This window comes from Panthera onca, chromosome A3, assembly GCF_046562875.1.
Source record: "Panthera onca isolate mPanOnc1 chromosome A3, mPanOnc1 haplotype 2, whole genome shotgun sequence".
In the NCBI taxonomy this organism is placed as follows: Eukaryota; Metazoa; Chordata; class Mammalia; order Carnivora; family Felidae; genus Panthera; species Panthera onca.
The window spans coordinates 29,639,427-29,664,858 of NC_138341.1; the positions used below are offsets into that span (position 1 = coordinate 29,639,427).

Below are 25,432 nucleotides of genomic sequence, written 5' to 3' on the forward strand. Positions count from 1 at the left end.
GGCCCGGAGGCTGCGCCGCCGCCACCACCGCCGCGGGGCCGGCCGACGCGCAGGAGGAGAGGGAGGAGGCGCCGCCAGCCGGGGCTGGAGCCCAGCGCAGCCGCCGCCGCCGCCAGAAGTTTGGGTTGAACCGGAGCTGCCGGGAGGAAACTTTTTTTCTTTTTTCCCCCTCCCTCCCGGGAGGAGGAGGAGGAGGGGAAGCCACCGCTGGCGCCAACGCTAGTGGGCTCGGGGTCGGCGCGGCCCGCAGGGGGGGCGGGGGCCTCGCCCCGCGAGGGGAGGCGCGCCCCGGGGGCCCCGAGGGGGGCGGCGAGGACCGCGGGCTGCGGGTGCGGCGGCGGCGGCGCGTGTGCCCCGCGCAGGGGAGGGCGCCCGCCCCGCTCCCGGCCCGGCTGCGAGGAGGAGGCGGCGGCGGCGCAGGAGGATGTACTTGGTGGCGGGGGGCAGGGGGCTGGCCGGCTGCGGGCACCTCCTGGTCTCGCTGCTGGGGCTGCTGCTGCTGCTGGCGCGCTCCGGAACCCGGGCGCTGGTCTGCCTGCCCTGCGACGAGTCCAAGTGCGAGGAGCCCAGGAGCTGCCCGGGGAGCATCGTGCAGGGCGTCTGCGGCTGCTGCTACATGTGCGCCCGCCAGAGGAACGAGAGCTGCGGCGGCGCCTACGGGCTCCACGGAGCCTGCGACCGGGGGCTGCGCTGTGTCATCCGCCCCCCGCTCAATGGCGACTCCATCACCGAGTACGAAGTGGGCGTCTGCGAAGGTACGGCCGCCTGCCGCGGGCCCCCTCCCACCTGGCCGCGCTGAACAAAGTTTGGCCGAGACTTTCCCGGGGAGAGAGGGCTCCGCGGGAGGAGGGGGCCGCCTCCCCCGGGAGAGGGCCCCCGCGTCCCCCGGTTCCAGCTCGCCGCTCCCCCGGACGCTGGGCCGGCCGCGGGCGAGGGTGGATCTCGTGGGTGGGAGCGGGCGAGTGGGGGTGGCTGCGCAGAGACCCGCACACGTGTGGCTGTTCGGGCTAGGGCTGCGGGAAGGGGGGGGCGGGCCCCGCGCCCCGAGGTGGGGGCGCCGCGGGCAGGGGGCACTGCGGAGGCTGTCGCGAGCCCCTCGGGGAGTCCAGCCCCTGCCGCCCTCCCCGCACTAGCGCAGTGTGCTACGGAGTGCTGCGCACCGTTCTCGAAAGTCCCTTTTCTGTTGGCCAGGAGACGTGTCTTCAGCTCACACTCCCTGTGTGACTCTTTCATTATTTTTTCTTGCGCTCTTCCTTCACCCCCTTCCTCCTCTTTCGCATGTAAATCAGTTTCAGCTCCGGAATATGTCAGCCCAGGGGAAGTTAGTTACATACGGTGGTTACTCATTTATTTGCCTATTGAAAACAGTCAAAGGCTTTCTCTTCTGAATGGGGGCGGAGGGGGGGTGGTGCGGGGGGGGGGGTGTCGCACCTAGGAGTGAAAAGTTGTTGCTGACTCTTCGTGGCTGCCTTTTAAGACCAGATATCTGCGTGTTTCGTGTCGTGTTGCCGGTTCCTTCTTTTTGTTTGTTTGACAGCGAGCGTCGTTCTGCTGTTTTCTCCACGAAGAATTGTGCACCTCGGTGTGGAGACTGACGGAGGGAGAAAGCGGTTAGAGTAGTGAGCCACCCCCTCGTTGGGTGGACCCCTGTGGGTGGGCGTGGGCCCTGAGCCCTGCGTGCCTGCCTCGGCCTCCAGGTGCTTGGTCCGGTTTGGGGACTGGAGAGAGGCAGTGAGGTTTTTTTTTTATTTGGCTAACGGGCAGGACTGGGTGAGCACCAGTGAAAAGCGGGATCCCTGCTCGGGCTGACGTTGGGGTGATGATGCTGTTTCGGGGCATCCTGGTGCAGAGCACAGCTGGCTCACTTCTGGAGGTGCGGCGAGGAGGAGAGACAGGCGCCCTCTGACCTGGTCCCTGCCTTACTAACCGCCAGCACCCAGGAGACCAGGGAAGGGTTTCTTCTGAGGCGTCTTTCTGGGTGCATGTGTTTATCGTGCTGAGGTGTTGAAAAAGAAGGTGGCAATCCTAAGGATAAAATGGGTCTATTCAAAGACTTGAATTCTGTGATTTTCTTTAAATACAAACACATGTATTTATACCTTTGGTTTTGAGAGTTTGGACAGTTCTGGAAAATGAAAAAGGCTTTCCTGTTTTGGAAGCTAGTGGGCAGTAATGAGTGAAGGGAACTCTTACAGGGAAGGGCCATGGAGCGCTGCTCCCTTAGGACTGGGTTAGAAGAGTTTCTTTGCCTGAAATACAAAAGCCTCCCAACCGGGGTTAAGCCCCACGTTAAAACATGTGTTTTTATTTCTCACATCAGGAAAAAATGGCCAGGAGATTAGCTTCTGATACAATTTTATGTGTTTGATTTTGAGAATTCTGAATGGGTTGGACTAAACGATTCATCCTTGAACCCTGCCACTTGGAGTGTATAATTTACTTACGCCAGCCTCCCATAAATCTAAAAAGAACAAGCAACATGAAACAAGGTTAAATGCAGTGGAAACTGCTATGCCCTGCGAAGGACTTTTGGAGGTTTTAACGATTCTAACCCTCGTTTTGTTTCTTCGTGATGTATTTCTGGTGAAGGAAATGTGAAGCTCCAGGAACATTCACGGCAATCAAATGTTTTGGTACCAATCTTCCGGTATCACAGTATAGAATTATTTTGGCAGTTTGTCAGTGAGCTTTTCCTTCCTCTGAAATGATGGGATCTCTTAGCTTCTTTTTTTTTTTTTTTTTTTTTTTTGGTGACACCCTGTGCACTTGGTATTAGCCTTGAAGATCCTTGGAAGTATTTGTTCCCATGATTGTATCTCAGTTAGCATTTCTCCAGCAACACTTCTTATTTAGCAAGACTGTTTTCAGCTGCCCAAACTGGGTGTCTGGCATTTATTATTTTATTTTTAGATTTCTAAAAGCAGTGGTCAAGTTGTATTCTAAATCCATGAAACTCAAGTGAGAAGAACAGTTTTACCTGGCATAATATAGTGGACACATACACAGATATTGTCAGTCGTGTGTCTAAAATTTCAAGGATTTTCATTTTACTACAAGATTTACAGGAAACAGGATTAATCTTTTTTTTTTTTTTTATGAATTAGAGGAGTCTCTACGTGTCAGTAATTATCTTGGTACTGACCTTCTGCCTTTTTGTTGTTGTTTGTGAGAAATTTCTCAATGGCTAGTCTTTCCCTCAGTTTCCATTTTTATTTAGAAATTCACACATTGAACCATGTTTATTATAACTGACATGAATAGGAATTGATATATTTTATTCTTGTCGAAGTCTCTTTTGCTGCAATTTTTGCACTAAAATGACCCCTACTGGTTGTATCTGTTAATGAAAACTGTTTTGAAAACTTATTTAATTGGCTACACTGAGAAGTCATATTGCATGTTATGGAAACATTATCATGACTAATCTACCTGCTTTCGAGGACATAAGTTAAATACCAGTTACATTGTTCCGTTTGCCAACTTGTAGTAGTTTTTTATTTGTGTTATTCTCCATTCTGGCTTTGTCGGGGGAAAAATACCATGTCTTTAATTGTGGTTCACATAGTGAATTAGAGAAGCTAGGGGTAACAATGGACCCCTGACAACCTGTGGCTCACTGTCATAAGTTTTTAAGGCACACCAGCCCATAGTAGGCTCTCACTAAATGTGCATGGAGCAAATGGATGAACCATCTTCTCCATAGAGAGAGTAGCGAAGGAAAAAAAAATTTCTGGAAGAGTAAATACTGTGAAGAGTTATGTCCTGTGAAACATGTGACCTGTACACTTGGTCTTTTCAGCGTTGTTTAGGTTGTTATCAACTAAATCATTACTTTAGGGGCACCTGGGTGGCTCAGTTGGTTAAACGTCCAACTTCCGCTCAGGTCATGATCTCATGGTTTGTGAGTTCGAGCCCCACGTCAGGTTCTGTGCTGACAGCTCAGAGCCTGGAGCCTGCTTAGGATTCAGTGTCTCCCTCTCTCTCTGTCCCTCCCCCGCTTGTGTGCACGCTCTCTCTCTTTCTCTCGCAAAAATATACGTTAACAAGTTTTGAAAAAAATAAATCATTCCTTTAAAACATTTTTTTATTTGGCATAAGTGCATTTTAAAACTTGATCATAGAGCCAAGTACCTCAAGTTTTCTCTGCTCTCTCTCAGTCTAAAAAGTGCTTTCTGGCCCCCAGGAGGGCACGAGTCTCTTTACTGTTTCCATTCATTAGGTGAGTCTCCTGTTGCACTTTCTGACATCCTGAGTGGCTTGTTCCTTGGCTGGGCTGCCTGCCTCTGGGTAAATCATCTAGAAGCCAGAGAAACAAGTTTGGATTCTGAACTCCTGAGGAAGAAGACTGTATGGGAGATCAAAGATGGAGTTTTGAAAAATTACCGAAGTGGGATTTTCTAGGAAGAATGTTTTGATTGTACGGTGGGGATTCTATTTTGAGATGGGGTCTAAGGACCATTTTCCCTCTTACGTAGAATAGTACGTTATGTCTGTTGTAAGGGGTGAGGGCGAGGTGGGGGCAGTGTGAGCAGCCTTCTCTGTGTAATGAAAGGGCAGGTGATGGCTTGAGTTTGACAGTTTGTGAGGACAGAGTGATTTGGAACCTGGTGGACATTACTGAGTGGCTTTGCCCTGAGAACTTTGTTGTAGAAGAGCCAGGCGATCGCTATCGTCAGTAAGCACCAACTTTTTCCCCCAGTGCGTACTTACTCAGTAGCTTCATCGTTATGGAACTTAACTTTCCGTGTTTTTACCACGGCGTCTACCAAACTGTCTCTTCAAAACACGGTTCTTGTATTTCTCACAGGTTTTTTAACTTTTCCTTCCACCCGGTTTTCATGGGGGCAGTGAGGAGGAGAACCAGACTGTGGTTATGTCGTGGCTGCTTATAGCAAAGAACAATGTTGTTTTCTGAAACGGTTGGCCTTTAGAAAGTTTTTTTTTTTTTTTTTTCTAAACCCTGGAAGGCAGGGATGGAGATGATGGCTCCTTGGAAGAGAGTGTGTGGAGCATCTGAGGTCAGGCCACAGGAGGCCAGAAAATGTACCAAACCATTTGTTTATGCGCAAGCCACAAGGGTCTCCTCTCCTTGCTGTGTTGTGTAGGACTTGAAGTCAAGAGTCCATGGGGCACCTTGGGTGGCTCAGTCAGTCAAGCCTCGGACTTTGGCTCAGGTCATGATCTCACAGTTTGTGGGTTCAAGCCCCACGTCAGATTCTGTGCTGACAGCTCAGAGCCTGGAGCCTGCTTCAGGTTCTGTGTCTCTGTCTCTCTCAGCCCCTCCCCCGCTCATACTATCTCTCTCTCTCTCTCTCTCTCTCTCTCTCTCTCTCTCTCAAAAATAAACATTAAAAAAATAAAAAGCCAGAATCCATGGGTTTTAATTTTACTAATTAAAAAGAAGACAGGAGGGGCAGAGTTAATACTCCTGTATTGGCGTTAGAAAACTTGAAACACCCGGCACTCCTTGTTTTTGAAGAGTGTGTTTTGCTTTCCATTTCGAAAGTCTTCGTTCAGGTGGAGTGAGCTCTTAGATGCCAGAGAGAGAAAGAAGCCAGCAGAGGGCCTATAAAATTACCTTACTGGGGTATGGGAAGAGAAACCAGCGCAAGTAAACAAGGAAATAATTAGTTCCTCCCCAGAGTAAATATTGACGAAATATGGAGAGACTATTCACTTCACATACACAAATGACAGGACTTGGTGACCTTGTCTTTGACTCTCAAGCTTACAGAATCCTCACTGTTATTCAGGAGTCCAGTCACATAAAACACTTGGCAAAGGGCAAACGAATTGCATAGTACCAGAAAGGCAAAAATAGCAAGCCTCAAATCTAGAGATATTTGCTGCCATTAATTCGTGCTTAACAGTGACCAGGAGAATCCACAGTTATGATGGCAATGCAGTTAGGAACAGGTCAATTTAAGAAGAAAACTGCCCGAAGAATCCTGAAGCTGTGGGCATTGCATCCGATGATAGGCCGTATGTGGTGAGATGGGGCAGGTTTCTGTGTCCTGGGGGCTTGATTAGATGTAGTTACAAAATGTAGGACAAAAAAGGGGGCCAGCTTGGGGATGCTGGAGACAGGCGTTATAAGTTGGGGAAAACAAGTAGATGACCCTACAAGGATAATGGAGCGGGAAGACCGAAGAATGACTAATGGAAGAAGGGAAAAATATTGAATTCATCTTAGGGCAACTGTGCCGTCCTTTGAAGAAGAATCCAAAACGCATTCCAGACATTAATTGTGGAATTCCTGAGAAAATGTGGGCGTGTTTAACAGCTTTCAGTTGACAGTACTAACATGCAGACGGCAGTGCCACTTTATTTAGCATGTGAACGCCATCCTATGGACAATGATAAGAGGACTGGAAGGTAAAATATGTTCAGTGAAGCAGGTTCCTGTACCGCTGGGTTTCATATGTGGCCCATGCAGCATCAGGATTTCGGAGACGCCCCAGTAAAGCTCAATTATTTGTGGAGGAAACTGGGCTGGCCGAGCATGCATGAGTGACAAACTGAAAGCCTGGCTTCTCAGAGGCTGAATTCTCCGAAGCTGAGTTTTCAAAGATCTGATTTGTCTTGGCATAGAAATCAGTCACTCATTCATCCACCTTCTGGTCTGTACAATGCCTTCTGCTGAGGCAGGGGGCAGCTGGGGAGCTTGAGGCCCTCAAACGTGTTCCCTACCCTTTTTACCCTTCTAATCTCAATAAAGAATAGGGAGCCAGACGTTAGAAAGTCTACACGATGACATAAGTTCAAGCCAAGTAGTAGTGATTTCCCAAGTCTGTATCCATGATTACGTGGTGAGTGAAATAGGTAGCTAATTTGTTCTGGGAATCACAGGATCTGAGATGATCTTTTCAGGCTCTGGTGGCAAAGCTGAAAAGGAGAATTTGAATTCGAACTAGATTTAAAAGTAAGAATAGGAGGGGGTGGGGAACGGGATTCTACCCATTCTTCTTAGGGCCTGTGCAACACCTATCAGAGTGTTTCCCAACATCTAAGAATGAGGCTACATTCTTAATGCTTTACTAGCTGTGGTTCAAAACGGCAAGTTTCCTCTTCAGAGTGATTTTCTCCTTGTTCTAGCTTGTTCCACTAGGCAGATGAGCGTGGGCAGTGAGCTGAGAGGCATCCCTTTATCTAGCACCTTCCAATCTCACCCACTCTCTGCTGCTTGTCCTGGCCAGTAGCCTGGTCAAATAATGAGAAACCTCTGTGCTTCAACGAGACCTCCTGGGTCTTGTGGTCAGAGGAGTAGTTGAATATACTTAGATTTAAGAATGCTCTCAAGGTAAACACTAGTGAGTGTTCATTTTGGGCCCACATGAAAAAAAATGTTAAAAAGGTCCTTCTTTCCTGAACAGATTTCAATTCTTTACCTCCCTTCCCCAGCCTCAATTCCTCATGCAAAATATTTATACTTTGATGAAAAGATATCATAGTTAGAAACTTGGTGTCCAAAGTCAAATCTGTACTTCTGTGCATGTCCGTTTTCTGTCTGTGCAGTGGGGTTAATAATAGGGTTGCTATAGGGACTCAGCAAATGGATTCCTGTGAAGGACTTGGAACAATTACTGGCAGGTGGTAAATACTTAAGAACAACAAAGCTACTAACCAGTATAAGTGAAACGACCTGATATGGGCATCTTCTGTTCTGCTTAGCCCTCATCTACCTGAGTAATGGATCATCGGTAGTTAAGGAGTTTGGGCTCTTCGAAAGGGAGCAAATTATTGAGTTCAGGTCCCCTCCTCCCCAACCCTGTAAGTGCATTGAGTTAAAAAACTAAGGGCCTCTAAAGCTATTAGCTGCCTTTCTTTCTAATGCCCATTTGTTAACTTTGTCTAAACAGTTTGTGTATTTGGGGTAAAAATAGGGAGGAATCTGAAATTTCTTGCATTAAGTCGTGGGAGTTATGAAGGTAACCATTTACCTGCGGGCTGATACTTCATTTGGGGAAGAGGAGGGCATCTGTCCTCACTATCATCAGGACTGTGCATTTCCCTAACATTCTGGGGAAAGAGTTCGCCTCTGGCCCCTGGAGTGTCCACACTGCTGGTCTCACCGCAGGATTTGGCCTGACCGGAGCTGAGGAAGCAGCCTGTGCTGCTGCAGCCCACCTGTGTCGGGGCCCTGGTCCCACCTGCCGCTGCAGTTGGTACAGACTAGGCACAACTGGAGGTCAGACTTGTAATCAGACCTTTCCTTCCTACCGGTTTCCCAGCCATCCTTCTACCCACAAGTACTTGCTGCTATGGGTCTGGTCTTTGTGCTACACTGCAGGAATGCCGCTTCCCTAAGCCTCAGTTTCCCTGTCTAAAACAGTAATAGGTAACGTGTCTTGGCTGTGCAGATTAAATGAGATAAAACTGTGCTTCTGAAATTGTAATGTGTGCACGAATCACCTGGGGATCTCATTCAGCATGGTGGTTCTAATTCAGGAGGTCTGGGTGGGGCCTGAAATTCTGCATTTCTGATAAACCCCCTGGTGACTCAGATGCTGCTGATCCTGGGACCACACTTTTAAGTAGCAAAAGGCTAGTCCTTATGAAGCATGTAGAACAGAGAGCGGTGTAGGAGACCTGATAATGTTCCCTGCTATTGTAGTTATTTTTCAGCCACAGTAAATATGATAGGGACCCTGCTTTCTGGGGCCATGGTCCAATGGCAGGTAGCTGAGACGATTCTATCCAAGACAGTTACTTACAGCTGTGCAGTTCCAAGATAAGGAAGTGCTGAGCATCTCAGGAGCAACTAAGAGGGGCACTAACTGAGTACCAGGAAGGATTTAGTGGGGGGTGCAGCACCAAGTGGGATCTGAGCGTGTGCTCCCCTCCTTCCTGCTTCCCACGCCTCTGTGCATGATGTCTTAGGAAAAAGAAATTAGGTCTTGATGCTGGACAAACCTGTGTTCAGATCTCAGCTCTTATTTTTTAACTGAACAACCAGCTTGCTTGGTTGTTTTGGCCTTTAGTTTCCTCATCTGTAAAAGTGGAATACTCCTAGCTTTCTTTGAAGTAGATATTATAGAGAGGATTGGAGAGTGTATGTATGTATATATAAAACTGCACAGATAACATGTGTTGGTGTGTGTGTATAATGGCTAGTATAATTCCTGGTACCAAATAGATTTTTCAAAGATGATGTTAATTCTAATTTTCATTCTGTTTTCCTTTTCTTCTTTGTTAGCTTTTTATCTATAAGTTAAAAAAAAAAAAAAAAATCCACTTTGTGACACACCCCTCCTTCACATTGACATCCAGTACTGCTGTAAGTCCTAGCCCCTGTTTCAGCAGAATGTGGGCATTTGGGTGATTTTGTGGTTGGAATCCATAGTGCCAGAGAACTGCTTCAAACTAATATTTTTAAAAAGGTGACATCTCTTAATATTGATGGCATATGGTATAATGGAAGGAAATTAAATTTCCTTTTATTGTTAGAAGTTTTCTGTGGGTTTCTGGCCATCGCTGGAGCCACGGGAGACCTCAGGAGCGTCAGCAAGCAAGGCTGGGGTCACTGCAGTTAGGGAAGGAAGGAAGCAGGAAGGAAGGAAGCAGTGGTAGTCACAGCCAGCTCAAAGACAAGGGCAGGTTAGGAATGAGCCGGGGGTAGTGTCCGGCCCGGAGGACATCTGCATTGCTTTTCTTGATCCCGTCTGTTCCATCCGTCCGTCCTCTGGACTTATACTTCCGCTTTCCTGTGGTCTTGGCTTGTGGTCTCTCTTCAGCATCTTTGTGCTACAGTGGGAGGCTAGGAAAGAACACCCTAGAATTAAAATAGCTGAGTTCCTGTCCCTTTAGAACTTCCACCCTTCTTTCATGCCTGCAAATGAGTATCATTTTTATCCAGTAAATATGGTCTGAGGACTCACAAGGTAAATGCTTTTTACTGGCTCTTAAGGAACAAGGAGAAAGAACTTGATGAAGGTACAGTCTTTGGAATCAATAGTTTACAACTCTTTTCTATTTTCTTTTGGCAACCAAACCTTATTATCACGTCGTAGAAGTTGAATTTTCTTTCAGAAACTCTTTTAGCACCTAGCATTGTAGTACTTCTGTCTTTCATCAGGAGTGCTGGTATTCAAACATGTAACCTACAAGCAAGGCAAGATCAACTTTCAAATTTCAGGGTTTCGTCTAAGTATGTGTTTGTCAAATCCAAAAATAACACCCTAATTTGAAATAGCCTGGGAACATTTGTCTTATGAACATTTAAGAAAGCAAATTAAGTGTTAATTATATTTTAAGGTGTTATTTTACATTTCAGGTTCCTGGGAAGATAATTTGAAGAGTCTGCTCTTTGGAAGTTTTAGCAAAGTCCTTAGTCCTTAACAACCAGCCACTCTGGCTATAGCAAGGTGGGAAAAAAAAAAAAAAAAGATATAGGCTGTAACTAGACACTGTGCCTGTCTTATTTAGCATTTCCAAACAAAAACCATAAACAAACATCTCAGATTCAAAACAGAAAGGAATTTCTGGCAGGGCAGAATGAAACCTGAGCCTGCAAAGTCCTGGGTCTATGAGAGGTAACTTATTTAGCTTCGAATCCAAAGGCCACAAGCAAACCGGTTCATGGCTGTGATGAAACAAAAGGCATCTCAACATTGGAGAGTTGTGATCCTTCTTTTTTAAGATTCCAAAAGACCTGCCAGAATAGGGTAAAGCTACCTTAAGGATGTTTGACCTGAACTAGACTTTTCATGTTAGGAATCCATTGGACCACTTCAGACCCATGACGTGGGAAGAACCTTACATACAGGACATATGTTCTCAGTCCCCTCAGTGTGTGTTTATAAAACTGCAGAGACCGAATGTTCCATCATCTTGTCAAATGCAGATCTGGAAAACCTTCACATGGTTTCCTCTTTTCCTCACCTTCCATAGTTGGGAGCATTGCTTTTTTTTTTTTTTTTTTTGAAGGTATGGGTATTTACATCTGGCAAGAGGAAAAGGGGATAAATTGTAGATTGTTCTGGGTCTGAAAACCAAAGTAGAAAGATTCTTAAATGGTTTGAGAAAGATTGAGTACGCTGTGTGTTTTTCAGAACCACGGAGTTCTTCTATTTCAGAGTTTAGGATAATTTATTACCACTGTCTATGACATAAAAGTGAAAGGCCAAATAAATTTCCATGTTTTAATCAAAAGAATGAATGGGTTCATATATATTCCAGTTTGTTGCAGGAAGGATTTGAGGCTGTTCAGAAAGACAAACAGCACAACATTCTTGTGTGTGAGAATATACCGTGACACGGGAGACAAGCCATGCTTCTGGATCTCCTGTCATCCCTTAGTAGCTCCATAACTTAAATAAAACCTTCTCAGCTCCCCTTGACTTTACCTTAATTTGTGGAAAGGGAGTTAAATAGTTGCCTACTTGAAGGCAGAGGAACTGAAGTGATGATATCTCCAGGCCCTTCTGGTTGTAAGGTCTATGTGTTTATGTGTGAGACATGTACACAGGAGTCAAATATTACCTTGTGTTTGCAGAGCCAAGGAAGGGAAGAGTGGTCATGTCTACATGACTCTTTGCCAAGTGCTGTCGACGGGAAGGGCCTGGAGGAAAAGATCAAGGGTTTTTACATAGTTTTGTTTATCGAGAGGCGGTGGAGAGGGCAAAAACACAGTTATTGGGAAGTTATTGACGTCTTGAAATGCTGGCAGTCTTGAAGCCATGGCAACTGTGGCCCGGCCTGGAGTGCGGGTAGAATTTACGCCTCTCTTCTGTGAACGCGCTGGCCTGCTGCCTTCACTCTCTCTCCATTTTCTCCTTTACTTCATTAATTATGATGACTGTGAGTAGGTAGGTGACAGATACCACAAGGGGAGAAGCTTGAGCAAAGACAGGCCAAAACTTGCCCAAATTCACATGCTCATTTCTGCCTCTGACACTAGGAGAGAGTTGAGTAATTGCTGTTCTCCCTAATACTGCAGGCGGCAGCCAAATTCCCCGCATTCTTTTACCTTTGCTGCTGTTTTCACTTGCCAGGGAGTTTCCTTAAGGAGCAGGCTGGATTTAAAGAAACAGAGCAGTTGTTGCACGTGAGGAAGGGGTACTGGCCCAGGGAGGTCTCTGGGTGCCTCCCACGGGGAGGATGAAACACCTAGTCTCTGCAGAGGGACAGTGCTGCAGGCCACGCCAGCTTCCTTACCTCTGTGTGTTTCGGGAGCCCCCGGAGCAGAGAAGCTCTGTCTGTGGGACAGCAAGTCTCCACTGGCTGTATTTCAGGCACGGGACCAGCCGGGAAGTTTGGGAAGTTGTCTTTTGGGGTCTAGAAACATCATCCTTCCTTTGCATATTGTCCAGGTGGTGAGGACCTGTGGCTCTGAAACTTGACGTAACATGAATTATTCTAAAGAATGCGACACTCAGCCCAGGCTGCAGTGTATACCAGCCATCAACTGGCTTCGCCCTGTGGATATTACATTTTTGCCAAGAGCAGCCTTCCAGAATGAGGTGCTAGTTAATTCCAGTCGGGCATTTATTCATTAATAAGTCTGCTGAATGCTAAATACTCCATTTGGGAGTATGCAACACAAGAAAACTCAGCAGCTAATTATTATGTAGATCTCTTCTGTGATTCTCACTTTCAGTTCAATTACCTAAGCCACCAATCCCTAGCAGTGTGAACTTATTTAATTTTTAGTTTTCTGTGATAGTTTGCTTTTTGCTCCCCAAGATTTTTTTTTTTTTTTTTTTTTTTTTTTTGGCTGCCATTTGTAAAACTGCTCTGAGACTGCTAATACTAGATAGACATTTTATATTGTTTAACAGAAAATGTTTCTGGGTCGTGGAGTACCGTGGATTGCCTTGTCGTCTTTCATTTCTTTTCTTTTCTTTTCTTTTCTTTTCTTTTCTTTTCTTTTCTTTCTTTTCTTTCATGATATTGGAAGTCAAATCCTGTTCTGGATCTAATCCTCTCCCTTCCAGGGTAGATTTCTGGATAGCTAATAATGGTGGTGTCTGAAGTAGCCATTGAGGGGTGGGTGGTATTCATTTACCAACCTGAGCTTTTGCCGAAAAGCTAGGTTCTACTTTGCTCTTCTTTATATGAATAGGTCTTTATTTGGTTTTCTTCCTGCTTGGTTGGTGCCTGTTAGATTAAGAACTTAAGAACTTTTAAACTTTGGGGTCAGTAATGAGAGTCTGAATGCCTAGGGCCTTCTCTCCAGAACCTTGTCTCTTAGAAGTGGCCAGAGTGTTCAGTGTGTGTTTGCTGCCATCAGAGTCTGTGCTAGAAGGTCCATTTGGTACCTCTCCTGCCCATGTCTTTGTGCTGTCCTTTGGCCCTCCTTCCTCGTGGCATCCCTGCCATGACCCAGTGTGAGCCGAATCTCAGGTGCCCTGAAAGGCATGCTTTCCAGAATTTGCCTCCACATTCTTCCCAGCATGGTTGTATGCAGCTCTCCAGCTACTGGTAACCCACCTAGTAAGAGAAGTTGGTGCCAAGCATCAAATCGTCTGTGAGGACCCCTTCCAGTAATGGTGTCTGCACTAACAGGATGGCAGAGATGAGTTCTGTAGAAGTGTTTGGAGGGGAAGTGTTTGCCAGTACATAAAATTCATTTGACTCTGTGGAATATGTAATATGGATCAGCAGGTGATAAAAGTTCATAAAACAAGATTCTTTACAAGGTTGTGGTGGACTTGCTGGCCTAAAAAGATGCATCCAGGATGGTAAAATGTATCTGTAGCATCAGCAGCTGGACATACAGTTCCAGATGTGACATTGAGAGGAAGCTGTTAATAATTTCTCCTTTCAAGATATAGTTAACTTCATACCTTTGGGGAGGGAGGGAGGGAGAGAGAGAGAGAGAGTGTGTGTGTGTGTGCGCGCGCGCATGCGCGTGCACAGTTGCTGAGGGCACAGTACAAAGAATACTTTGCATTGTGTTATGTATGTGCTGAAAACAACTTGCATAGTTGGAGCAAATTAAGTATACTATCTACTCTGTAGATCAGCAAGCTGAAAATGACTTCTTAACAAAGATTGTGCATTGTTTTATTACACTTGGAAAACACAGTTCTAATTAAAGGGCTTTGGCTTTTAAACTACCTAGTTAATTGGGATATCTATACGTGGGCAAGTGGAGCTCGGGAAAATTAGACTTCTTTCATTTCTTGCTGATTGGGACAGAAGATTTATTATCCATAGGGCAGTGTGGGATGATTTATGGTAGGCTATCAGTAAACATAGTTTTTGGCCTTACACAAGAATTTTAGATGTGATAGCAGAAAGGAAAAGCAGAAATTTAGGGTGAGAAATGGAATACCTCTACAGGGAAATAAGCAAAGGAAAGAAGCCAGAGGTGTTTTTGGTTGGAAGGAGATGAAATTATTTCCAAAGACTATGTTGGGAAAAGGTGAGTGAGCTCTCAGCCACCAAGTTTATTGACTATCTATTCAGGAAATTGTATTCAGTGCTTTGGAAAGAGAAAGGAAAAAGACTCTGCCAATAGAGTTCTGGAAAACTTGAGGGAGATAAAGTATTTACATGCTTTATAACATAAAACATGTCCAAAAGAAATATATAGTTACAGCTGCATTTGGCACTGAAAATAGTCATGTATTATATTTTTTAAACTGTGTGTGAATATGTAAGCATGTGCCCTGGAGTCAGAAATGCTTGGCTGATACCATTTCTGGAGAGACTGGAAAAGTAGACGGTATTAAGGAGCTACAAGCAGCGAGAAAACATAAGGATTATTAGTAGTAAAGAAGGAACAGTGAATTGTTTTTTCTTTAGAGGGGATATATCTCATGTACATAATTCCTACTTTACTTTTTTTTTTAGTCTTAGTAGAAGCATTTAACTTCCCAAAGAGCCTTGGTAATTTGCATGTTATTACTAAAAGCCCACAGGTAAGGGAAAATTAGACTCCTACATTCAGTACCTGACTATTCTCCTCAAGGTGAAGGTTTTCCGACTTTGTTTCAAGTTTATGTTGGACAGAGACCCTTTGAGAATGCAGAAGATGAGATCTGTTCAACACATGCTTCCTAATATCTGTCGCAACCAGAAGTTTGGGGGCAAAGCCAGCAACCGGAAAATGGGCGTGGTGTCCACTTTCAGACTCCCCCCAATTATCTTTACATCCTTCAGAATGTGTTCTCATCCCTCAAACCCTACCATTTTGTGCTGCTTCCTTTGTGAGGACTTCCTGCCCTGCCCAGGAAAAAGCATTGCCATCCCCCCACCCCCAGTGCCCATAAATAGCACTTTCTCCTTCCCTTGTTAGAGCACTTTTCACACTGTGTTAGAGTTCACATTTCTGCCTCCCTGCCTCATTGTGATCCATTCGAGCGCCAGGATTGTGTGTTATCCTAGCGCTTGGCACTCAGGGAGAACTCAATGAGCATTTGTTGACTAAATCTAGACTCAAGGTCATCCAAGATATTATACAAAAACTTTTCCATCTGAGCTGTGTGGTTTGCATTGTGCAAACAGAAACAAACGAAGCCTGTTGAGAGAATTCCAGTGAGGAGTCTCATCCTTGCAGAAGGAAGCTTAGAACTGGTTAACCATGGCCTCTCACCTGTCGTACACCTCCCCCCAGCCCGTCATTCTTAGAACAGAGTTTTTAAATTTTGCTGTGATAGGTTAGTTTCAGCTGTATTTATTTTGGCAGATATTTAAAGGTAGTTTTCATTTGCGAGGACTTTTCCTTTTTGCCAGTTTGCCATAAAAGTGTCACCTTTCATTCACCAACCTTTCGTCAGCTTGTAAGAATTTTCCTTGTGGGCGGCAGCTTATAACCTCTTTACCACCAGCGATCTGGTGCACGGAGCCCTTGAAACGCTACAGTGATCAGTTGTTTGTAAATAATAACTGATACACATAAAATCATGAGTTACTGTATAGATACTTCAGATAAGCTACCATATGAGTAATTGGTGATAGTAAACCTCTGTTTTCAGCAAATCCAGGGTTGTGTCTCAAACATGTGTTGACTAATCAGGAGGGAATTTAATTTAACAAACACGTCTAGAACTTGGAGTCTGTGAGTGTTACGCCAGCAAATGACATAACCTCTTTACTGCTGCAGGTGATCTCCAAACTTCCTCAGGAATTTAACCGTACACCTTCTTTGGAGAAGGAGATCCTAGCCGACAGCATGATGGTAGAAGTGTGTGACTGTGAATAATAAAAATGCCTCACAATGGTTTGAACAGGAAGTCCATAGGAATGCAGTATAAGGAATTCGAAAAAGTAAAATCCCATTTGGATTTACTCCAAACCCTATGACTTCAGGGACTGAGGAATTCTTGATGACTCCTGGCTGGAGTCCCAACTTGTTATTAAGCCCCGTGGAGTTGTTTTTCCTTTAGCACCAGTCATGAAGTCTTTGTTTGTTTGTTTACTTTCTGAAAGTCTTAAAGTGGTTTACAAATTAAGACACTAAGACATTAGACCCTTAATACAACAGTGAATTACAACCCTTGGGTGATCTATCTGGTGTTAAACTTTTCAACTGCTAAAAAAGAGAGATTTGGCCAAGATAAAGTATACAGGGTCATAGACACATATACAGAATTATCCTGATAAATGTCAGGCACCTAGTACCTTCTATCACTTTAGTGAGTGGATCTGGAGAGCCCCGTTTCCTGAGTGCGGCTTTAATTTTGATGTCCGTGGTGCAGCACGTGCCTTCGACTTTCCCATATTTAAGATGCCCTTGTCACACGTGATTGTGATTGTTTATAACGTTAGTGTCATGGCTGGGGGGCTTTGCAAGAAGCCACTTTAGAGCACCAGTTGTTATCAAAGCTTTGGGAAGGGGGAGGAGGGCAAGCTGGAACCGATACCGAAGTAAGCTTATGGTAGTGGAGTTCTAGTTTTCCATGATGCTTCGTTGGCAACGAAAGGTGGAAGATTTTAAGCAGGGCTATTTGTCTGAGTGTCCACTGATGATTTTCCTATAACTCTTTAAAAGTATTTTTTTTTTTAATTTTTATGTGGCTTCATTACTGTTAAAAGTTTAAAAGTCAGCTTCCAGACTTTGGGGCCGGTTTGTTCTGGAAGTGTTGCCTACTCTGAGACTTTATCAGCAGTAAGAGGATTTAACTCGATGTGGATCCTGCCCAAATCAGAAATGGGTGTATCGCAAAACCCTCGGCCCTTTTTTGTTAATTTGAGGTAGACGGTGAAGGAGCCCGAGCTGTTCTTGCGGCTGGGATAGCGTATTTACTCTCGGTCTTTAATAAAATAAATGAATGGAGGCAGAGGACTGGGAAACACACTTGAAGGAGGGAGGGCCCCTCTTGTCCTAAGCCAAGGTAAACAGTTTTGTAACCGAAAAGTAGACTTCCAGGAAGGTGAGAACCGGAGAAGTAGGCGTCAAGTACAACCAGCAAGTACCATTTTCAGCTATAGAGATAGCCAAGTTGCCCTGACTCCCAAGAAAGAGCCTCTCAGAAGTATTCAGGGGAAATCAGTTTCCTCAACTGCTGGTCTTCTGTTGGTCCGTTATACCGACAGCTGGACCCAGGGACAGTGCTTGGGGAGGAAAGGCCATGGCTCTGCTGGAGAAAGTAAACAGATGCGGCTGACCTAGGGAACCTATGGAAGGCCTGGCAGGGCAGCCGGTGGACTGGCAGGATGCGGTGGGAAGGCATCCCTGAGTCTGTGCCTGATTTTGGAGTTAATGGAAACATAGACATTTTCTTTCTGTCTTTCGTTACAGTGGAAAACTGTGTCATTATGGTGGACAGCTGCACACACATTGCAAATTATATGATGTGTGCATATACTTATACACATCCATATATGCAGCATGCACACATGTAAGAAGAATTCCTCACAGGGTCATGTTCTGGTCCTGATAGTCTCTCTGTGTCCATTTCTGCCGTGGTAGCGTTTTCTTCTAATTGGAGTTGTTGGACTCTGTTAATTCCAACAGAATTAAAAAATTTTCTGTTTCTGTTTCTGGCCATCTTTAATTAGTTTATATAAATAAACATGTGTAGATTGTCTCCTAAGAGGCTTACTTAAAGCTGTGGGCATCTCATTCCTGTGTTGTTTCTTCTGCAGTTAGTAAGATACTTCATCAGGTTTATGACCAGAAAGGTAGACCATCAAAAAAGATTCATACCGAAATTCCTTAGAACTTTTTATGCTCAAAGATTCTTGGAGATTAGTTGCATGTGGTAAAGGGCCTTGCCTTGTTCAAAAAACAAAACAAAAAAAAAGAGCCTGGGTCTCTTGAATGGTTATTTAGGAAGGGGTTACCTAAATTTCTTTTTTGTAGTTTATTTCCTGAACATCTTATTTCCCACAACTAGCCATGTGTGCTGGGGCCAAATGTTGGGTCCACTGCCTGCTTAAGAAAACAATTATAAAGGCAACATAACTTTACTAGACAATTTGGGAAATAGAGAAGAGAAACTGATCCAAAACACTTTTATTCTGAACTTAACTAGTTTTGTGTTTTTGTATGTGTATATATCCTGTCTCGTCTTCCTCTGTGTATGTACCTTTTTTAAATCCTACGTCTTGTATATTCTTTCCGTTAAAATTAGATCAAATAAATTTTCCTGTGTCTCTGTAGTGTCCATTACTATAAGCTGATTAATCAAGATGTGCTGACTGTACCTTTCTACTTCATTTTCTTTACCCTCTTTCATTTCCGGACTATCCATAAAAGGCAAAAGGAAAACAAAAACCAGTCTGAATTTCAGGTGAATTTAAGGGAAAATGTCATGTAGTCTTAACTTGTACCCATGAGTGCCTAAGCTCCCCAAGCACATGATAGTTGTCTCCTGTCCCCTCCCAAAGGATTTGACCACTTCCTACCTATGCCTGTGGTCCTTTGTGTCTGGGGTTGTGGCCTGAGGACGGTGGCCTTTAGCTGCTTGTCTTATATTCTTGCTACCACCAGGATTATGTTGACTCTGAGGACATTGAAGCTTTTTTTAACCTTTTCCTCTGTTAAGTAATGATTTGTTGGCTTTGTGCAAATAGCCAGCCCACTGGGTAGGGACATTTTTATTCTGTTGCTTTTTTTGTAGTGCATTATTGGATTGCAAATATTTATTTAGGATGAAAGATGGATATAATTAACTAACTACATCCTAAATAGGGACTAGATACTGACTTCAAGATGAATTTGCAATCTTTGTGCTTTTCACGCATTAGACATAGGCTCTTGTTGCCAATGATTTTCTCTGGGAATTTAAAACCGTTTTCCGTTTTCCACTTCCACCAATTTATAAATGAAAACTGGAGGCCCAGAAGTTATCCCATAAGGCACATGTATAAAACTGGGAAAAACTTGGGTCATTTTTGGAATTAAGTTTGTTGAAACTCTATCAGGGCAGCAGACTTTTTTTTCCCCTTGTATTATTGCCTGGTACATTAATAAATAGCCTTTACAACTCATAATTAGTTTCACATTCAAAAGGTATAGATAGCATCTGTTATAATAGATTGCATTTCATTTCAGATTCATTTCTGTATTCTTTGTTTAAAAATTTCACAAAATCAATTGGCAAATAGTATGCAAAATCAAATCACGAGGCTTCATATATATTTTATATAAATTTGAAGTGCTTTTTAAAAGTAATTTTTTTTTACACTTATTTATTTTTGAGAGACAGAGGCAGAGCACGGGTTGGGGAGGGGCAGAGAGAGAGGGAGACACAGAATCTGAAGCAGGCTCCAGGCTCTGAGCTGTCAGCACGGAGCCTGGCATGGATCTCCAACTCATGAACCACGAGATCATGACCCGAGCCGAAGTCAGCTGCTCAACTGACTGAGCCACCGACTGAGCCACCCAGGTGCCCCAGAAGTGCTTTTTGAATATGGTTTCTGAATTCTAAATCTTTCAAAATTCATAATTCGTGCCTGATTGATACCAATCAACATGCCCAATCCAGAAAACACTGGGCATGGATGGACCTGGCTGCTTCTTGGTTGGAGAGAGGACCCGTGTAGACTGCACTAAACCACAGCATATAATGTTTAAAAAGTGCATGTGCACAGCTGGATTTTAACAGACACTTTTTGGATCAACATATTTATTTAAAATAAGCACACTTTGTACTAAAAAAGTAATTTGAAGGTGAAATCACATTAAACCTAATAGTTTAACCCTGGATATTTGTGGAATTTTAGTTCTGTTATGGGACAGTAGCCATCATTAAAGTCAAGTATGTAAAATTTTTTAAAAAATCAAAGCACAAAGCTTAATATTTACATTCAACAGTAATAAGCAAAAACTTGACACCCACCACCGTCACCAAAATATGTGTGCTGATATTGTGTCTCAGGGCTCATAAAAAGGTGTGGGGAAGCTGACCTCTTTTAGGGAAAAGGTTTGTCAAGGTGGACGGGTGGTGGGACTCTCCTAAGGTTTGGTCCAACATAAGGCCTGTAGCTCCCGTTGTAGCAAATTTATAAAAATTGAAATCTTTTCATCATAGATTACCTCCAATACTGAACAGTTAATCATTAATCAGCTGATCTTTATTATCAACCAAAAACACTTGTGTTTTCATTTCACATGTTTCTCAACAATGTGATTATAAATGTCTAAATCAACGAATAATGAAATCGATCTGTATGTTCCTTGTCATATGGTGGAGAGTGAAGCCTCTGGCTTTTGGAGCTCCTCATTTGAACAGTTGGTGAGGGCTTGTACAGTGTCGCTGAGCTGCGTGTTTTTTGCTTACAGATCCCTGGAACTCGGCCAGCTTGGATGAGGGGGAGGAGGAAATTTTCGAGTTTGAGAGCCCTGGGTTTATTTCTGGCTGTTCAGAGGGGAGACAGTGGGAGAAGACATAAATACAGTTTGAGGGAGGTCGCAGACTGAGAGGTTCATGCCAGGGGTAAATGCTGGATGGATTTGTTTATAGCTGTTTCACACTCTTACCTCTTGGAGTTGGTGCTTCCAAAGGGCGACTCTCAGTGTCTACATCTAGTTCGGTGGGTATCTCGGAAGCCTCTCCAAGCCCTAGTCCAACCACAGCCACTCTGTTCTTTTTCTTTCTGAACTTGTAGTCAAGTAGCTAACCTCCTGACCTGCCGCAAGACTTGATTTTTAAAAACAAAACACCATGCGTCTTGAAGAAAGGCAGTTATGTAAATACTAAATACATATAGCATTTGAGGTGGGAGTTTCGGGAGACGGGTTTGTGACTCTGTGTGTGCATCACCATCTCGAGTGCATTGAGAGGAAGAGAGGAAGAGATACCCCATACTGGGGCCCCCAAGCCCCCTAAGTCTTTTGTCTCTTTACAGGTTGGTCACTGATTTCCCCTGTGCAGGTTTTGAATTCTTTTCTCTTATACCCACCCTGGTTGAGGAAGTCCCACTTCCAGCCACTGTCCTCACTCAACCCCCAGCTCTGCACGTAGGTGCTCTCTGCAGTTAGCAACCTGGGGACACTGTCCAGCCAGCCCAACCACAGCTCCCCTCACCCAGGGCACTTGGTGCCTTCTCCAGTGCCTCTGGCCTCACTCCAAGCACTGGCCCTGCCTCCTCTGCCCTGTTGCTTGCTCCCCAGACCAGGAGTCACCATCATGTTGGGGCATTTTACCTGCCTGTATGGCTAGCTCGTGTTCCCTCCAGTTGCCAGGGTGGGGTCTCAGGAAAACCTGGCCGGAGGAAATGCCTTCCTCAGGAGAAATGGAGATGTTGTTTCTTAAGGAGAAAGCACATCTATCAGTGAGAGACAACATTGAATGCTAGCAGGAGTTCAGGCTCTGTGGTCAGTCCATAATTCATCCTAGTGACTTGCCTGGTGCCTTACCCTGGCCAAGCTGCTTGACTTCTGTGAATAGTTTCCATCTGTAAAATGGGGATAATAATAGCATCTACTTCATTTAGGATGTTATGAGGCATAACTAAGTTAACTCACTTGTATGCGGCATTGGAATAGTATCTTTTTGTGCCTCGGCATTGAACTCTATGGCCTGTACGTAACAGGTGTTCATTAAATGTTGATTAAATGTAATATTCTGAAGGTAGAAAGAAAATGATTTCCCTGTCCCCTACCACAGAATAAAAGTAACATTTGGTTGCAATAAAAAATGTAGGCATGAAGACACCTACCCCCGGTTGGGAGCTGGGTGGTAGGATGTTCCGATTTAAACATCAATAGCAGTGTGCCATGATTTGTGAATCAGACCTAACATACTCGATCTGTCACAAGTTTGACTAATGTTTACTGGCTCCCAAGATCATTTTGAAGGGACAGAACAGCTTAATAGTGATTTGTTTCCAGTAAGCGTTGCTATTGGAACATTTCAGATTCTAGCATATTTGATGTCTGTATTAAAACAGGCTTTGCCCTTTATAGGTTCACTCTGTTCTAATTTATGTTTGCTTGTAAGGTGGAAGATGGGTAGAAAGATGCTCTTTAATTGAATAGGTTCTTGCTTCTTTGTAGCCCACTCAGTGCCTATCATGGTGCCACGAAAGAAGTAGCTGCTCAGTAAATAATAAGTTAATGAGTAAATTGATGGTACATTTTTCTTTACATTGCATCACAGTGATGGCTCGAAGGTACCTGTGAGGAGGTCTTGTTTATGATTTTCCCTCAGGCAGTGCCCTGATATGACTGTCTCTTGCTGTTGGGTGATAGAGTATTGAATTTGAGGGCTGCTCTTAGAGTTGCTCCTCATCTGTAAGAGGAACAGATGGTCCCCAGGGGTCCAGGTGAGATAGTGCAGGCAGGGGTACCACCACACATCTTTGTGGTATCTGAGCCATACTCAGGATGAAGATCACAGCTCTAGCAGGAAGAGGTAAGTCCTTGTTTCTTAAGTTATGAAAGTTTAAAAGTTTGTGCTGATAATATTCCATGTGGCATGGACTGAAGAATGTATATCCCTGTATTCTCTTGGTAGGGACTGTGATCATAAGGGTAAGAATTTTTGACCCAGGACCTGGAGATTACAATTTGGAAAAGATGTGGGGTTTTTTGTTTGTTTGTTTTTTGTTTCTTTAATATTGTATTTATTTTGAGGGCGAGAGCTGCTCTGTTCTGTCAGCATGGAGCCCGAAGCAGGGCTCAGTCCCACAACTGTGAGATCACGACCTGAGCCGAAATCTAGGGTTGGATGTTTAACCGACTGAGCCACCCACGCGCCCCAGGAAAAGATGGTTTTAAAAAAGTGATTATATCCAGGGCACTTGGGTGTCTCAGTTGCTTAAGCGTCTGACTCTTGATCTTGGTTCAGGTATTGATTTCGGAGTTGTGAGTTCAAGCCTCCATGCCCAGTGTGGAGCCCACTTAGAACACAAACAAAACACCTCTAAAAAATAGTTATTTATTCAAAAAAATGGTATGTAGGATTGTAGCAATAGTTAGAATCATTTTTCTTTATGGAGAAATTTGGAGAACTTTAAACTTAACACACATACATGCTCATTCAAAGGAAACAGCTTGGCCCTACCTTCTTAAGTGCCATTTTTGTGGGCTATTGTCATTTTAATAATTTTTTTTTTTTTTTTTAGGTCTTAGTGTATTCCAGAATTCTTTTCTTTTAACTATTAAGGTTCTCCCTCATTACTCCATTTTAAAAAAGTAAATTTATTTCAACCCAAATGAGTGCTGTGTGTTTCTTTTAAAAAAAATTTTTTTTTTTTTTTAATTTTTAACGTTTATTTATTTTTGAGACAGAGACAGAGCATGAACGGGGGAGGGTCAGAGAGAGGGAGACACAGAATCTGAAACAGGCTCCAGGCTCTGAGCTGTCAGCACAGAGCCCGACGCGGGGCTTGAACTCACGGACCGTGAGATCATGACCTGAGCCGAAGTTGGCCGCTTAACCGACTGAGCCACCCAGGCGCCCCTAAAAAAAAATTTTTTTTTTTAATATTTGTTTATTTTTGAGAGAGGGAGACACAGAATCCGAAACAGGCTTCAGGCTCTGAGCTGTCAGCACAGATCCCGACGCGGGGCTCAAACTCACAAACCGTGAGATCATGACCTGAGCTGAAGTCAGAAGTTCAACGGACTGAGCCACCCAGGTGCCCAGAGTGCTGTATATTTCACAGGTGGTTTGAAGGATTCATCGTTTTATAAAAACAACAGAAGAGGGTAGGACTGCCTTTCCTTCTCCTCACAGCTCTCTCGCCCATATTGTGAGGTGGCCCATTGAAAACCTGATCTTCACGTGTCGTAGGGCGCTCTTGACGCACATCTGCCTGCTTCTGCCATAGTTTCCACTCCACGCTCACAGGCACGAGTCAGCCCCGACAAGGAGTGGGTCTGTTGACAGTCCTGGGGAGCAGCACATGGCGGGAACATGCACCTTTTACTGAACAGAACATGGAACGTTTTCTTATGAAGGGTAGTATCTACCTTGGGGGGTGAAGTCCAAATTGCAGTTAGTTCCAGATGATTCACCACACAGAAGGTGTGAGTGTTTGGGTCTTAGTAAATAAAAGGAGTATTCTGTGTTGAATCCTGGTTTGACAGGGAGGAGGTCATCATTGATCAGGAATTTTCTTTTTTCAATAAAGGGGATCACTTAGGATGAGATGGCTCTACACCAGGATACATTCTTGTAGGATCATTTTCATCTTTTATGCAGAATTAATCTTTGCTATTGTCAGACTTGACTCACAAGGACTTATTACAAACAATTGTTGGCTTAAAAATAAAAAGGAAAGCTAGACATTTAGTTGGAGTATAGTGGGTGGTTTTTGACCTCTCAGGGGGTGGTGTTTTCTCCATGGAGTGTCTTATCTGGCTAATAGATGTTTTTTATGACTTCGTCTAACACATAAATGGTAGCCCTAAGTGGGTTCCTCTTCATTTATCCCCTCTCCCCAGCACCATTTCTCTTTTCCTTCCCTCCTGCCAAATTCTACCCCCGTCGTCAGGTGGCTGATGAATAGGCCGACCCCTGTCCTGAGTATGGCAGGATGTCAGTCCAGCCATGATCCCTCAGTCCCCATCCTCCGGGAGAGGAGTCCTCTTGAAGGTCTCTGAGGGGAGTAGGCGGCTCTGAGCCCAGGTTGAAGTTGGCACATTTACCTGTATTACCCAGTGACCAGTTGAGCTCCCAACTCCTCATTCCTGCCCAGCCTCCCCTCTTTGGGTTCCAGTGAACTGGAATTTCTGTGTTTGAGGAGTTCCACACTGGGTACTACGTCATGGTGCTCCCAGCTGCCCACTGTAGGTCCAGGTGTTAAGTCCTGTCGTGCTGCAGTTGTTATCTCCAGAGGGTGACCGTGAAGGGAAACATATCCTGGAGCCTGATTTCATGAGCCTTGGGGCCCTGTAAGCAGGGCAAGTCGAGAGGCACATGAAAGGCCAGAGCCTGAGGGTTTGAGCCCAGCCCTCTACAAAGGTAAAACCCGAAGGACAGGGAAATCACAAGAAAAGCACCAAGAGAGTCTCGGGGATCCTGAGTCAGAGGCAAAGGAATCTGATTTTGCAAGAGGAGAATTTTGCTTTGGGAGGTTAAAGAAGCTT

At 44.5% G+C, this 25,432-nt stretch overlaps 1 protein-coding gene across 3 annotated transcripts in view; it reads left to right on the plus strand.

The window, feature by feature from the left end:
- The first annotated feature begins 313 nt into the window (after window positions 1-313).
- Window positions 314-25,432, plus strand: part of CRIM1 (cysteine rich transmembrane BMP regulator 1) — a 189,419-nt gene continuing 164,300 nt past the window's right edge. For all 3 annotated transcript variants that reach the window (XM_060652408.3, XM_060652438.3, XM_060652428.3), the window contains exon 1: window positions 314-755. In XM_060652408.3, the coding sequence (XP_060508391.2) occupies window positions 425-755 (331 nt within the window). In that variant the 5' untranslated portion in view covers window positions 314-424. The remainder of the gene's footprint in view (window positions 756-25,432) is intronic.